A 13,949-nucleotide genomic window follows, 5' to 3' on the forward strand; every position below is an offset into this window, starting at 1 on the left:
TCCCTGGCTGGGATGTTTTAGTTGGGGTTGGTCCTGCTTTGAGCAGGGGGTTGGACTAGATACCTCCTGAGGTCCCTTCCAACCCTGAGATTCTATGATTCTATGAGTATTCAATGAGTCACAGCCACCGGGCAGAAACGGCAGCACACCCTGCCAGGCTATGCTGCACTTCCTTGAATATCCAGATGTTCAGCTCCTAGACCGCTGGGTTCTCCGGCCTGTGCCAGCCAGGAGGGGAGAGCAGACGATCACAACGGCCCCTTCTAGCCTTGCTACGAGTAAGAACAATGCTAGAGAGACCCTCACTCCGCAATGACTTTGCGATGTGTCCTTCACTGCAAGCGTGGCGAGTCTAAATGAGCCTATCAGAGGGGAACAAGTAACGTATGCGCATATTAATTTGAAGCTGACGCTGCATTTCCTGAGGCTGTATCAGACCCCTTTTGAGGTTTTGCTTTCTTGTTAAATGCCGGTTGCTCCCACTCCCCCGCTCAGCAGTCAGCCAAGCCCAGGGTGTGCAGCCACCGCGCAAAGCCCTGCTCACGTTCCTGCCACCCGCTGGGGCTGTGCTCCCCACGGGTGTCGCTAGGACTTCTGGGGGCGCAGCCCATGTGTTTCTGTGCTGCAGCAAACTGAGCCACTCTATGATTCTTCCCCACTGACCTGTGGGAGAGCTTGCCTGGCCTGCTGGGCACACAGGGGGAATTGTGGGAAGGCTCTGGAGGACTATCAGCACCGAGCAGTTTAGCCTGCATCCTGGGCTACCAGCCCAAGTGAAGGTGGGACATAGGTTCCATCCCACACCCCCAATGGGACCAGCTACCCCGAGCAGAAAGAACCATGACACTGGCAGGAGAGGGATGTGTGTGGGGAGGGGAAGGTGGTTAGGGGCCACCCCCGGGTAAGAGCCTGGACTAACTGCAGCGAAGACAGCTCTCCCCGTCCTCACGTTTGTAGTGAAGTTTTGCAGTGGGCGAGACATGCTGAACAGCCCTCGATACCCCAAACTTCCTTTCATCCTCAGAACAGATCTAATACCGACCGCTTCCCCCTCAACGTCTCCAGCTGCAGTTGGGGCTCAACTCCCAGCGCCGCAAGTGAATAAATGTTGGTGGAGCTGATCCCAGGCCCCAGCTATGCCCATCAAAACACACTGCAGTATTTAGCCTGACTGAATGCAGTGCCAGGCTCAGGCCTGGAATGGAGATGGGGGCTGGGGAACAGGATTGGGGTGCACTAACCAAGCTGTGTGAAAGGTTGGGCCAGCATCATCAATCTGTCTTTTTCATGAGCACTAATAAAACACATTCACTCCCACTCATCTCAAAGGGAAAGCGCTGGTTCACCAGCCTCCTTGCATCGCTATTAATTCCGGTCACCGTCTGGCAGGAACAGACTTCAAAGTACGTTCTCTGCCCATCCAGATTGGAAACTGCCTTCAGAAGAAATTGATGCTCTGATCCACCCACCCAGAAACCTCACGCAGAGACTGAAGTGTAAATGCAATTCCCATTAGCTGGTGATCGTCAACTCACTCTCAGGACATGCCCTTCATGGTGTCCCTGCTCACCCCCTCCTAGGGTGACCAGATCCTAACAGTAAAATATCAGAGAGAGAGAGAGAGAGAGTGTGTGTGTGTGTGGAGATATACCGTATCATACATAAACAACACCACTGATATTAATAGCAATGGTATCTAGAATCAGAACTGGAAGGGACCTTGAGAGGTCATCTAGTCCAGTCGCCTGCACTCAAGGCAGGACTAAGTATGATCTAGACCATCCCTGACAGGTGTTTGTCTAACCTGCTCTTAAAAAATTATGGGTGGAGATTCCATAACCTCCCTAGGCAATTTATTCCAGTGCTTAACCACCCTGACAGGAAGTTTATCCTGATGGGCAACCTAAACCTCCTTTGTTGCAATTTAAGCCCATTGCTTCTTGTCCTATTGTCAGGGGCTAAGGAGAACAATTTTTCTCCCTCCTCCTTGTAACAACCTTTTATGTACTTGAAAACTGTTATCACGTCCCCTCTTGGTCTTCTCTTCTCCAGACTAAACAACCCCAAATTTTTTCAATCTTCCCTCACGGATCATGTTTTCTAGACCTTTAATCATTTTTGTTGCTCTTCTCTGGATTCTCTCCAATTTGTCCACATCCTTCCTGAAATGTGGCGCCCAGAACTGGACACAATACTCCAGTTGAGGAGCTAATTCGCAGCTGCCCAGCTAACTAGAGCCACTTCTAACCGTGGGCCCGGCGGGCACAGCTGGGCGAACTGTAGGCGCTAGTACTTGCACCTGCAATCACCGGCTCTTACCTCTCATCATTCTTGTGAAAGCTGCACAAGCCAATCCGAGCTGAAGCCAGCACCAGCAGGGACGGCAGCCCTGGTGTGCGAGGCTTTGGAAGCAGCTTGTGTGCTCCCATCAGACCCAAGGAAGATGCCTGTCTCATGCGCTCTCAGCACGGAGCCCAGGGGTTCTGGCTGGGTTTTCATTCATATTCCCTGAATAACCCAGGCACGAGGTCCCGGGTGCCTCAAAAGCAAAAAAGACTCTTTGGCCTGAGACCTTAGGAAGTGGACCCAGCGAGTGTCTCAGCTTCCCACACATTTCATGACGTGCATCGTAGGATGCTGTAGCGATACAAGTCTGCTTCTTACTGCGGTGCCTAAACAGATCTCAGTGCCGGTCTCATGATCCTGCCACCCCTGCCTGCCCCCTGCTTCTGCTGGCCCGCACCTCCCTCCACCCACTGACCTCTTGCACACCGGGGTGGAAAAAGTAGAGTCCTCCCCTCAGTCCTCAGCCAGGGGAAGCCTGCAGGCCTAGAGGTCACACATCCCTCATCTCCTCCATACAGTGAGTCACAGCTTCAGACCTGCAGCCAGGCTGGGATTTTCAAAGGAGTTACGCACCTAACTCCTCACTAGGCTCTTTCAAAAATTCCAGCCTAAACTCAGACATTACTGAGGCATCAGTAATTCTCCAGATTTCCCAACTCCCAGGCCTGTGCTCATTCCCACAGGCCACACCGCACCCAGGGGCACTGGTAAGCTTCGGGGTGCGGGGAGACGAGGGGCAGGGCTGGCCTAGCAGGGGGAGTCATGGGGCAAGATCAAGGGGCCTGAGCGGAGACAGGTACAGGGAACCCTGGCCTGGAATAGCAGGAGTGCTGCAGGTCAGCAGTGAGGTGCATGAGCAGAAAACGGTGTGGGGGAGCCCAGGCTCATACGGGGTGCAGGACTGAGCTGTGTTGGCAGAGCTGTGAGGAGCGCAAGGGCGTGGTTCTGCCATCACTGCAAGAACAGGGGGGGCTGCAGGCCGGAATTGAAGAGCCTCAGCAGAGCTTCCTCTGAAGCTTATACAGCACCCGCCCTCGTTAAGCCTAGGTATTCGTCCATCGCTCTGTAAGCGGACAACAGTCCAGGTTTCATATCCGACCGCTGCAGCTCTGCACCGCGGGATGCTGAGCGGACTGCTCCCCCCCACCATTTAAAAAAAGCAGACGACAGAAGCACTGCTGTGTCTAGATCCGCTGCACCCTGTCCAACTGGGCGTCACGCACGTGGAAGGGTGGAGAAAGGAGCCGAGAACATAAATGGGTTTCAGCTGGATATGGAGACTTAACTTCCAGATGAAGACAGCGTGTTGATGGAGTTTAATAAACTGGCGGTTAAGGCAAAGCTGTGATTTCCGCTCAACCCTGGGATTTGTTGGGCTAGAACAACGCACGTTTGCAAACCCTTCATGTTGAGAAAGATTCCACTGTGCTACCTGGCTCTGGGGGCTGTTCCCTGCCAGAGGGGTGAGCTTTAAAGATGACTCAACCCCAGAGAGTTTAATAGGATTCCAGAGAGCCGGGGGGGTTCAAACTGGGGAAGCTATGCAGCCTGGCTGCTGCTGCTGTGTCAATATCACACTAGAAAGACCCAGTTTAAAACCCCTGGTCAGCAAAGCAGCTCCAAACTAATGACAGGTCAGTCACATCCCCGGACAGGAACTTCCAGGCCCAGCCATCACTCTGCTTCGGATTCAGAGCCTCCCCTTCTTCCCCCAAAGTTTTCCAATAGCTCCTCACCCCTCCAGGAAAATAAGGTTGGACTATAATCTCCCCACCCACCCACCGTGCTCTGCTGTGAGAATCAATACTATGCCTGTATCTAGCCCCTCTTAAAATCCCATCCCTTCAATTCCTTATTCTCATCTTCAAGGCCCTACGCAGCAGAGCTCAGAACATCCCCTTTCATTCCCTCTGCCAAGGCCTCTTTGCTCACAGGGCAGGAGCATCTGCCTATCTTGAAAGCACCAGAAAGTCCCATCTGTTCTTTCTTTATCTCCTCACCTGCCTGCCAAGCATGACAAACAAAGCCCAGCTCTGCCTCTTGGGCTGAAAACACATCCAGGTGCCATCTGCCTAATTATCATTTAAAAGACAAAGTGTGAAGGGAATATGCGAGGACAGGGCAGAATTCACGCTGGAAAACTCACCATGCACCACCAGTTCGAGTCAGCTAATCGGATTTCTAACATGCTCTAAGAGACACTGGCTCAGCCCTCTGCCTCCGACAGGCGGAAATACATTTGCCATCCTCAGCGCAGCTCAGAGGCCCGGCCCCCAGCTACAAGATGAGCCTGCTAATGGTTTGTTAGCCACCTGCTCTCTGTGGAGAGAGGCTGCCTTCTCCATTTAATTTTGCACAGAGAACAGGGACTGAGCAGGTGGAGTTCTCACGCTGCTCCAGACAGAGGGCGGGTCTACACTATCGCTTAAGTCGATCTAACTTACCTAGCTAAGGGGTGGGGAAAAAGTGATGCAAGTTACAGAGACCGAAGCGCTCTCCACACTGGCGCTCTGTCGGCGGGGGACGCTCTCCCCTTGGCATACGGCGTCTTCGCCAGACGCGCTGCGTCGGTGCAGCTGCGCCAATGTAGCGCTTCTAGTGTAGACATGCCCAGAGTAAAACCAAACCGCTTGTAATCTGCCCTTTTCCCCTCCCCGGGGCTTGGAACGCAACCTGAGATCTCCCCCAAACGTATCTGCTCCTTGACTGTCCTTGCAGGACCTCTTCTGCCCTCAGCCCTTCATTCCCACAGCCCCCAAGAGACACACCAATCCCTCTCGTACCCGGGGCTAGCTAACGAGAGCCACCTGCCAGCACCAATCCGCTGCAATCACTCCACACCCGCTGTAATTACTCCGCATGCCTGGCTTTAACGCCACGGACGTTCCCAGCAGGCTCTAGCATCCGATCTTCATCTCGATCCGCTCTAGCCCTCTCTGGGAAGAGCCCATTTGGAAGGGGTTTCGGTCCAGGCAGACATCTGCCAGCTGTGACGGGTTCCGCAGCCACGCGGCTGTGGGCTTGTCTCCCAGAGGGATACCGGGCTGCCCTGGAACTAACCCATTGCCCTGGAGGGCACCGCACAAAAAACGTGAGCTCGAGTCTCCGCTCTTGAGCCATAAGCCGTTGGGTCGGAGACGCACAGGGAAGCAGGATGTGCCCCAGTGGGGAGAGAGCGCAACATCCCTCGCCAGGAACGGGCCGCGGTCCTGTCCATTCTTCTCCTCAACAAGGGTCGGTGGGGACTATGGAAAAACTGAGGGGATCTTTTCTGGACACAAGGGGCACCCAGGGAACATAATAAGGAAGCAGACACAGGTTCCACAGCCGCTGCCGAGCCAGGGCCTTTAATGTGGCCTCGGCAGCCTCTCTGCGAGTCGCTGAGGTGCGGACGTGTCACCTCAGCACTGCACAAGAGCTCGGGGAAGAACGATCCCACTGCCCCAGCCTGGCTCAGCAGTTGCTGGCGGCACGTTGACCCAGCAGCCGGGGCTGCGTCCCTAGCAGGGGGCACACAGCAAGGGAGAGGTCGGTTACATCTGATTCGAGGATGAGCCCCACTCACCCAGCCAGCCGGGCAGCGAAGGCACTGGGACGCCCCCCGCTGCTTCAGAAGTCCAGGTAGGTACGTGCTGGGATGCAATTCCCTGCAGGGGACTTGAGGCCTGTGCGCTGGTTGTCATGCAGAGTTCAAGCCGCAGGGTGCAGCTATCGGCCAGAACAGCCAGGCGCCGCGGTGCGCATGTACAGGAGGCAGAGCTGTTTTGAGGAGGCCTCCTGCACTCTGCTGCTACAGGAGACTTGGGGTCGCCTGTGGTAGCAGGGGACTGGACTCAGTGTCCCCTAGGACTTACCAGCTGGTCATGGCTGGAGAGTGTCAAGGTAGCTGTAGGTGGCATGTGGCCATAGACTCAGACTTTAAGGTCAGAAGGGACCATTATGATCATCTAGTCTGACCTCCTGCACAACGCAGGCCATACAGTCCCACCCATCCACCTCTATAACAAACCCCTAACCTATGTCTGAGTTATTGAAGTCCTCAAATTGTGGTTTGAAGACCTCAAGCTGCAGAGAATCTTCCAGCAAGTGACCCGTGCCCCATGCTGCAGAGGAAGGCAAAAAACCTCCAGGGCCTCTGCCAATCTGCCCTAGAGGAAAATTCCTTCCTGACCCCAAATATGTTGATGAGTTAAACCCTGAGCATGTGGGCAAGACTCACCAGCCAGCACCCAGGAAAGAATTCTCTGTAGTAACTCAGATCCCATCCCATCTAACATCCCATCCCAGACCACTGGGCATACTTACCTGCTGATAATTTGGCAACTGATCTTTGATTAATTGCCAAAATTAGGCTATCCCATCATACCATCCCCTCCATGAACTTATCAAGCTTGGTCTTAAAGCCAGATATGTCTTTTGCCCCCACTACTCCCCTTGGAAGGCTGTTCCAGAACTTCACTCCTCTAATGGTTAGAAACCTTCGTCTAATTTCAAGTCTAAACTTCCTAGTGTCCAGTTTATATCCATTTGTTCTTGTGTCCACATTGGTACTAAGCTTAAATAATTCCTCTCCCTCCCTGATATTAATCCCTCTGATAGATTTATAAAGAGCCATCATATCCCCCCTCAGCCTTCTTTTGGTTAGGCTAAACAAGCCAAGCTCTTTGAGTCTCCTTTCATAAGACAGGTTTTCCATTCCTCGGATCATCCCAGTAGCCCGTCTCTGAACCTGTTCCAGTTTGAATTCATCCCTCTTAAACATGGGAGACCAGAACTGCACACAGTATTCCAGATGAGGTCTCACCAGTGCCTTGTATAACGGTACTAACACCTCCTTATCTTTGCTGGAAATACCTCGCCTGATGCATCCTAAAAAAGCTAATGCAGTTTTAACGGCCATATCACATTGGCGGCTTATAGTCGTCCTGTGATCAACCAATCCTCCGAGGTCCTTCTCCTCCTCTGTTACTTCCAACTGATGTGTCCCCAATTTATAACTAAACTTCTTGTTATTAATCCCTAAATGCATGACCTTGCACTTTTCACTATTAAATTTCAGCCTATTACTATTACTCCAGTTTACAAGGTCATCCAGATCTGCCTGTCTGATATCCCGGTCCTTCTCTGTGTTAGCAATACCTCCCAGCTTTGTGTCATCCGCAAACTTTATTAGCACATTCCCGCTTTTTGTGCCAAGGTCAGTAATAAAAAGGTTAAATAAGATTGGCCCCAAAACTCATCCCTGAGGAACTCCACTAGTAACCTCCTTCGAGCCTGACAGTTCACCTTTCAGTACGACCCGTTGTAGTCTCCCCTTTAACTAGTTCCTTTATCCACCTTTCAATTTTCATATTGATCCCCATCTTTTCCAATTTAACTAATAATGCCCCATGCGGAACCGTGTCAAATGCCTTACTGAAATCGAGGTAAATTAGATCCACTGCGTTTCTTTTGTCTAGAAAATCTGTTACCTTCTCAAAGAAGGAGATCAGGTTGGTTTGGCACGATCTACCTTTTGGAAAACCATGTTGTATTTTGTCCCAATTACCATTGACCTCAATGTCATTAACTACCTTCTCCTTCAAAAATTTTTCCAAGACCTTACATACTACAGATGTCAAAATAACAGGCCTATAGTTACTCGGATTACTTTTTTTCCCTTTCTTAAAAATAGGAACTATGTTAGCAATTCTCCAGTCGTACGGTACAACCCCTGAGTTTATGATTCATGGGCTGGCAATTTCATGTGCCAGTTCCTTTAATATTCTTGGATGAAGATTATCTGGGCCCTCCGATTTTGTCCCATTAAGCTGTTCGAGTTTGGCTTCTACCTCGGATGTGGTAATATTTACCTCCATATCCTCATTCTCTTTGTCATCCTACCATTATCCCTAAGCTCCTCATTAGCCTCATTAAAGACTGAGGCAAAGTATTTATTTAGATATTGGGCCATGCCTAGATTATCCTTAACCTCCATTCCATCCTCAGTGTCTAGCGGTCCCACTTCTTCTTTCCTCTGCTGACCCATTGGCTTGGGGCAGCTCGTGAAATTTTCCATGCTTTGGCCCCAGCCAATGGCCTTTGCTCGTGAGCAGTGCACACGCCCATTAGCGTGGCATGCGTCTTCTGTCCTTAACCTGGCACTGCCCATGCCCAGAGCCTGTAACGCTCGGATTACAAAGCCTCTGAGGCGCCAAAGGCAAGAGCAGGAATTTGTTGCGCAGGGTTATTTAAAAAGCCGGGCAGGGGAACTCATGAATCTTGCAGATCCTTGCGCAAACCCTGCAGCGGCTTCCTCGATTCCATGACCCTTTCTAGACACTTGGACGTTGGAACTGGTTTCCACAGAGGTTGAGATCTCCAAGGGTGGTAAGATGGGGGGGAGCAGTGCCCAGGAGTCTGCGACTGTCCCTTAACTCTTTTGGAACAGTGCTAGGGGATCTTTAGCCCCCTGCCTGGACAGATACCAAATACAGGCAGAATCAGTCTCAGTTTAACATCTCATCTGATGGACAGAGCGCACCCACTGGTACACACTGCATCATCAGTGGGGCATACGACCAAGGGCGGAGACAGAGCATTACCAATGGAACCATCTCCGTCAGGCAAACTTTCTCCGCTCCAGCTGTTTTACTACCTTACGAGCTCTCCCCTTCCGCTCAACTCCATTTATGGCTCTATGGGGCTAGATCTTCGACTGGTGGAAACCATCAAAGCTAGGCTGAAGTCAATCCAGTTATATGGATTTACAGCAGCTCCGAATCTGGCCCCCAGCCGGAGCCATCTTTTGTATTTCTTCAGGTGGAGCTCTCTGTTGATGCCTTACATCACAGGACTGGCAGGCAGGCAGAACCCATGGAGCGCAGGTACCCAGCGCACTGGGAATAGAACCTCTTTGGCTCGTACTCACGGGCTCCTGGAAATAAAGCTGATAGTCAAGCACAGAACGGGCTTTGATCATCTCCATGACATCCACTTCAGGGTTCACAGGTCTGTAGGGTGCATTCAGTCCAGCCACTGCCCTAAGACACCAGCAGCAGGAATCAGAGAGGGAGAAACCAAAAGACCCAGTTTACAACCAAGAGTGATACACTGTGATTTAAATGGCAGACTCCGAATTCGCACACTGGCATTGGGCTGCGTGCGCACACAGGGGCATTTCAGGTGCTCCCTCTGAGCCTCAAGCACGTGGAGCGCCTTAACTAGAACTCCACCGTGAAGGAGTGTGGGGGGAGCCGAGCCATTGTTTCTGTGATGGGAGGGCAGTGAGAGCAGTAAATGGTGAACTGGGGCGGGGGAGACGGATAGCAGAGACGGTGCCTCCTATTACACCCCAGACCCTGGGAGTAACAACATGTTATGGACCAGGTCTGCAGCAGGCATAATTCACCATAATCGTATTGGCCGAAACAGATCATCAATTTACACCATCTAAGAATCTAGCCCCGAGTGCCCAGAGCCTTCTCCCGTGGTGAAGCATCACTTGTCAGTGGGGAAGGGCCCAACGAAAGGGGTCACTGAATCCCAGATCCACTCGGTCCATATACTAAGGCTCTAGCCACCGTCAGTTCTGCAGGCTGGTCCCAGATGCAGCTTCAAGAACTAGCTGAGTAATTCACCGGGAAGTGGCTCAGGCTCCAGGACTCTTACCGTGGCAACATGTGTTACGGCCACATTGAGAGACCAGAATCTAAGACTAGAGAGGTTGGGGCAGCCTGGCAGGACGATGCGCAGAGAAAGCTTACTGGGCTGCTACTCAGGCTGCACTTGTTCAGTGTCTAAACAGAGAAACTGGCTCCTGGGCTGGCATCCTGGCAGCTGTTCCCAGCACTAGCTGCACCTAGGGAGGCTCTACTCTGAAAAGTGTCCCTACAAATGGTCTTGTGAGAGGTCACGTTTGTTACGCCTCAGTGACTCCATCAAGCATGCTCAGTTTGAGATAGAGGTTTTCCTCAGGCTGGGCTCAGAGTCATGCTGGGATCTTTCCTTCTCACAGGGGACCACCAGTTCTAAAGGGCCTGTAGGGAAAATTAGGTGCTTGGTGACACCCGGTGCTTTCAGGTTATGACTTCGGTGGCATTGCTCAGGTGTTACTGGTTTGCACAGGTGTAACTGACTGGAACCGTGTTAATGGTGCCATTGCTGATGCCCCCAGAGGAACAGAATCCAGCTCGCTTGCTCTCAGCTGTGTTGGCTCTCCAGGGCTAACAAGAGTAGAGAGCAGTAAAAAATAACCTTTTGCCCCTCAAATGAGCAATTCTGCCTCTGACACTCACACCAGGGAGTAGACCCGGTGCGTCGGCGGAGGCCTCTTTGTACTGTCACTTTTCAGAGCAGAACCTCGCTTCTAACAAAGTTCTGAGCTGGTGATCGTGGTGATAATTTATATGGTGAACAAAAAACCTTCTGGTCACATTAGCGGGAATTGGGAGCATTTTCTCAGCGTTCTCTTCCCAAAATCATCTCATTGCAGGACAGATTGGAAAAAAAACAAACCCCATGACTAAGTCAAAAAGCTCATTCCATGGTACCCCCTGCCCCCTTTGGAGATGAAATGATCGGGGAGCCATCCGACGGGGACTCACCTCACTCGCTCTGGGTAAAAGAGGGACATGTTCCACACCACAGCGCCGCCCCAGTCATGGCCGATGAACACGGCCTGGGAAATGCCCTAGGGGAGTACGGGAAATAAGTGTGTCAATGGGAGCAAAGGGGGTTTCCAGGGCAGAAGGACTCACGTTACTCTGGCTAGGAACACAGGAGGGTGACCCAGCACTTACCAGGGGGCACGAAGGGGCTTTGGGACAAGGAGACATTTGGAAACTCTCCAGCAGCCGGACCGAGAGAGGAGTGCGGCTGAGTTTGCCAATGTGGCACCGTCTTTCTCCCCACCTCTGCTTCCCCCACACATCCAGAGGGCTCTGCACCAGTCCAGGGCCCGCAGAACAGGCCCATGGTCGTTGTTCCCCAGCCCTGGGAGGATGGGGAAAGAGACAGCCAGGGGAGGTGCATTTCCACACCCCAGCCGCTGGGGCGGGGACGGACTAGCTGCACAACTCCTGAGAGCCTGGCTCCAGTTGAGCCGCAAAGCTAGGGAGCTCTGCTCCGTCCCCTGGCCCCGCGGCAAGCGTTGCTAGTAGGGAGTTCTTTGCTTGCACTGGGCTCCTAATCCAGCAGGCTGGGTAGCCCACCCCGAGTGAAAACCAGTCCACTAGTGACCTCGCGACCCCCTGGGCACGCGAGCCAGCGTACCAGTCTGATCGCCCAGGACAAATTGCCATTCACAATGCCCCGCCGGGGGCCGACACAGGAACCAAAGCTTCCTCCCGCCAACCCACAAGCGGGCTCTCAAGTGCAATTCAATTAGCTGCTGGCTGCAGTTCTGCTGGGTCTGTTACAGGTGACTCGGAAGCTCTCCTGCCGCCCGCTGGCTGGGAAGTTTAAGGCCAAAGGCTGGATTCAAAGGGGACATGGAAGCTGGTGTCAGCTGGACCCTGGGATGCTCTCACTCCCGTAGCCCTCCTGACACTGAGGAGCCTCCAGTGATGTCACTTGCAAAGGGGCTGGGGGGGGGGTTTCTTCCAGTAGCGCAGGGGCTGCTTGAACTCCAGCCGCCTCCGCCTCCTGCTCGGCGTGTCCCTTGGGTCTCTCGGCACGTGGCCTACAGGGATTCGCTCCCTTACATTTCCAGCCGGCGGCCGCGGTCAAAGCGGAGCTGTAAGCAGCAGGGTCAGTTACGTGTAGGCGAGTGGGTACAACTCCAAGGCAGGGCAAGAAAGTTAGGAGCAGCAGAAATGATCAATTTAAGCAGGGCAAACCCTTAGCGTAACCACACTCGGACTCATTGAAACTGCTCGTAAGCTTAGCTCAGTCAGGCCTGGTCTATACACAGCGTTTCACAGTCTAACCAGAGGTGTGAATTTAAAGCAGTTTAGTTAAAGCAGTTCCCAAGGGCACAGGGGCACTCTTACCGGGGTCAGAGAGGGGCTTATTACAGCTTAGCCTGAGCAGATCCCGAACAGACTGAGGACAGGGCACTGGAATAAGTCGGGATATTATGGGTTCTAGTCCCAGCTCTGCTACTGGTCTGGGAAACTCGCTTTATAGAATATCAGGGTTGGACGGGACCTCAGGAGGTATCTAGTCCAACCGCCTGCCCAAAGCAGGGCCAACCCCAACTAAATCATCCTGCCCTGTGCCTCAGTTTCCCCTGCTGTATAATGGGGACAGCGATCTTTGCCTCTCTTTGAAGAGCTGCAGGTGGACAGTGCTACGCGAGAGCTAAGCACTGCTGTTAGCCACCACCTCTTAACACAATGGCTTCCCAGTGAGGGCTCAGCTGCTGTCACTTGTCATGGGTGGCTTGGCCTTGCCAGGCAATGCCCTGGCAGAAGGTCAGCGGGAAAGGGGACCCGGATCCCAGGAGATGCCACTAAACCAACTGCAAGACAGCAGCAAGACAGAGAAGAGGAAAGCAATTTGTTCCCGTTTCCATTGGCCAGGCCCTGCGTTACCTTGGCAGGAGCACTGCCAGCTTTGAAGCAGCGTCTGTTTCAACAAGATACAGCTTGATCCACGGCGCTCCCTGTTCAGTTGTTATTTATTTGTGTCCTGATAGACGCTGGGCCCGGCCAGAATCTCTCTCCTCCCTTGCACGTCCAGCCGTGCTGCAGTACCGAGCTTCTTCAGACGGCACAGAACCCCCCTGGGGAGCTGAGCCCCCTTGCGGGGACAGGGTGGCACGTCTGGATTTCACAAATACGACTACTCTGCGTTTCACTGGTGCTCTCACAGCACTTACAAATGCAGGCACCATTATCCCCAGATGGGAAACTGAGGCAGGGAGAGGGGGGAAGTGACTCATCCAAGGTCACATAGTCAATCAGTGGCAGAGGTGGGAAGAGACCCCTGTGCATTAGCCATTGGACAACACTGCCTCCTATTTCAAAGGGGACTGGATACCGAAATGAACCCAAGCCACTGTTCTGCCCACCTCATCTCTGCTAGTCTGAGGTACTTGCTTGGCCCCGACTTCCATTGTACCTGAGCACCTCACGATCTTCTATGTGTTTATCCTCACACACACACACTAATGGCAGAGCCATTAGTACAGAGGGGAAACTGAGGCACAGAGGGACTAAAGCAGATGACAGAATAAGAAGCAGTGGTCTCAAGTTGCAATGGGGAAGGTCTAGGCTGGATATTAGGAAACACTATTTCACTAGGAGTGTGGTGAAGCACTGGAATGGGTTCCCTAGGGAGGTGGTGGAATCTCCATCCTTAGAGACCCAGCTTGACAAAGCCCTGGCTGGGATGATTGAGTTGGGGTTGGGGCAGGGAAGAGCCATTAGTACAGAGGGGAAACTGAGGCACGGAGGGACTAAGGCCCAGCAGCATTTAGGTGCTTCACTCCTATTGAAATCAATGGGAGTTGAGCCCAGATCCCCAAAGGTATTTAGGCACCAAAGTGACTTGCCCAAGGTCACATGCAGAGCCAGGATCTGATCCCAGGTCTCCTAAGTCTGTGCCTTAACCCTTCGTCTTTATGTCTGCTGGGGTCCCGGGGCTGGTGTGAAATGAACTGGTAGGACTCAGCCTAGTTC

The 13,949-nt window shown here is 52.7% G+C and overlaps 1 protein-coding gene across 1 annotated transcript in view; it reads right to left on the reverse strand.

Annotated features, from left to right (window-relative positions):
- LOC123367078 (bifunctional epoxide hydrolase 2-like) overlaps window positions 1-13,949 on the reverse strand; it is an 87,568-nt gene that overhangs the window by 22,248 nt on the left and 51,371 nt on the right. The window contains exons 11-12 of the mRNA XM_045011085.1: window positions 10,932-11,017; window positions 9,257-9,368 (exon numbers count right to left, since the gene is read on the reverse strand). Coding sequence (XP_044867020.1) covers window positions 9,257-9,368; window positions 10,932-11,017 — 198 coding nt within the window. The remainder of the gene's footprint in view (window positions 1-9,256; window positions 9,369-10,931; window positions 11,018-13,949) is intronic.

This window comes from Mauremys mutica, chromosome 3, assembly GCF_020497125.1.
Source record: "Mauremys mutica isolate MM-2020 ecotype Southern chromosome 3, ASM2049712v1, whole genome shotgun sequence".
Classification (NCBI taxonomy): Eukaryota; Metazoa; Chordata; order Testudines; family Geoemydidae; genus Mauremys; species Mauremys mutica.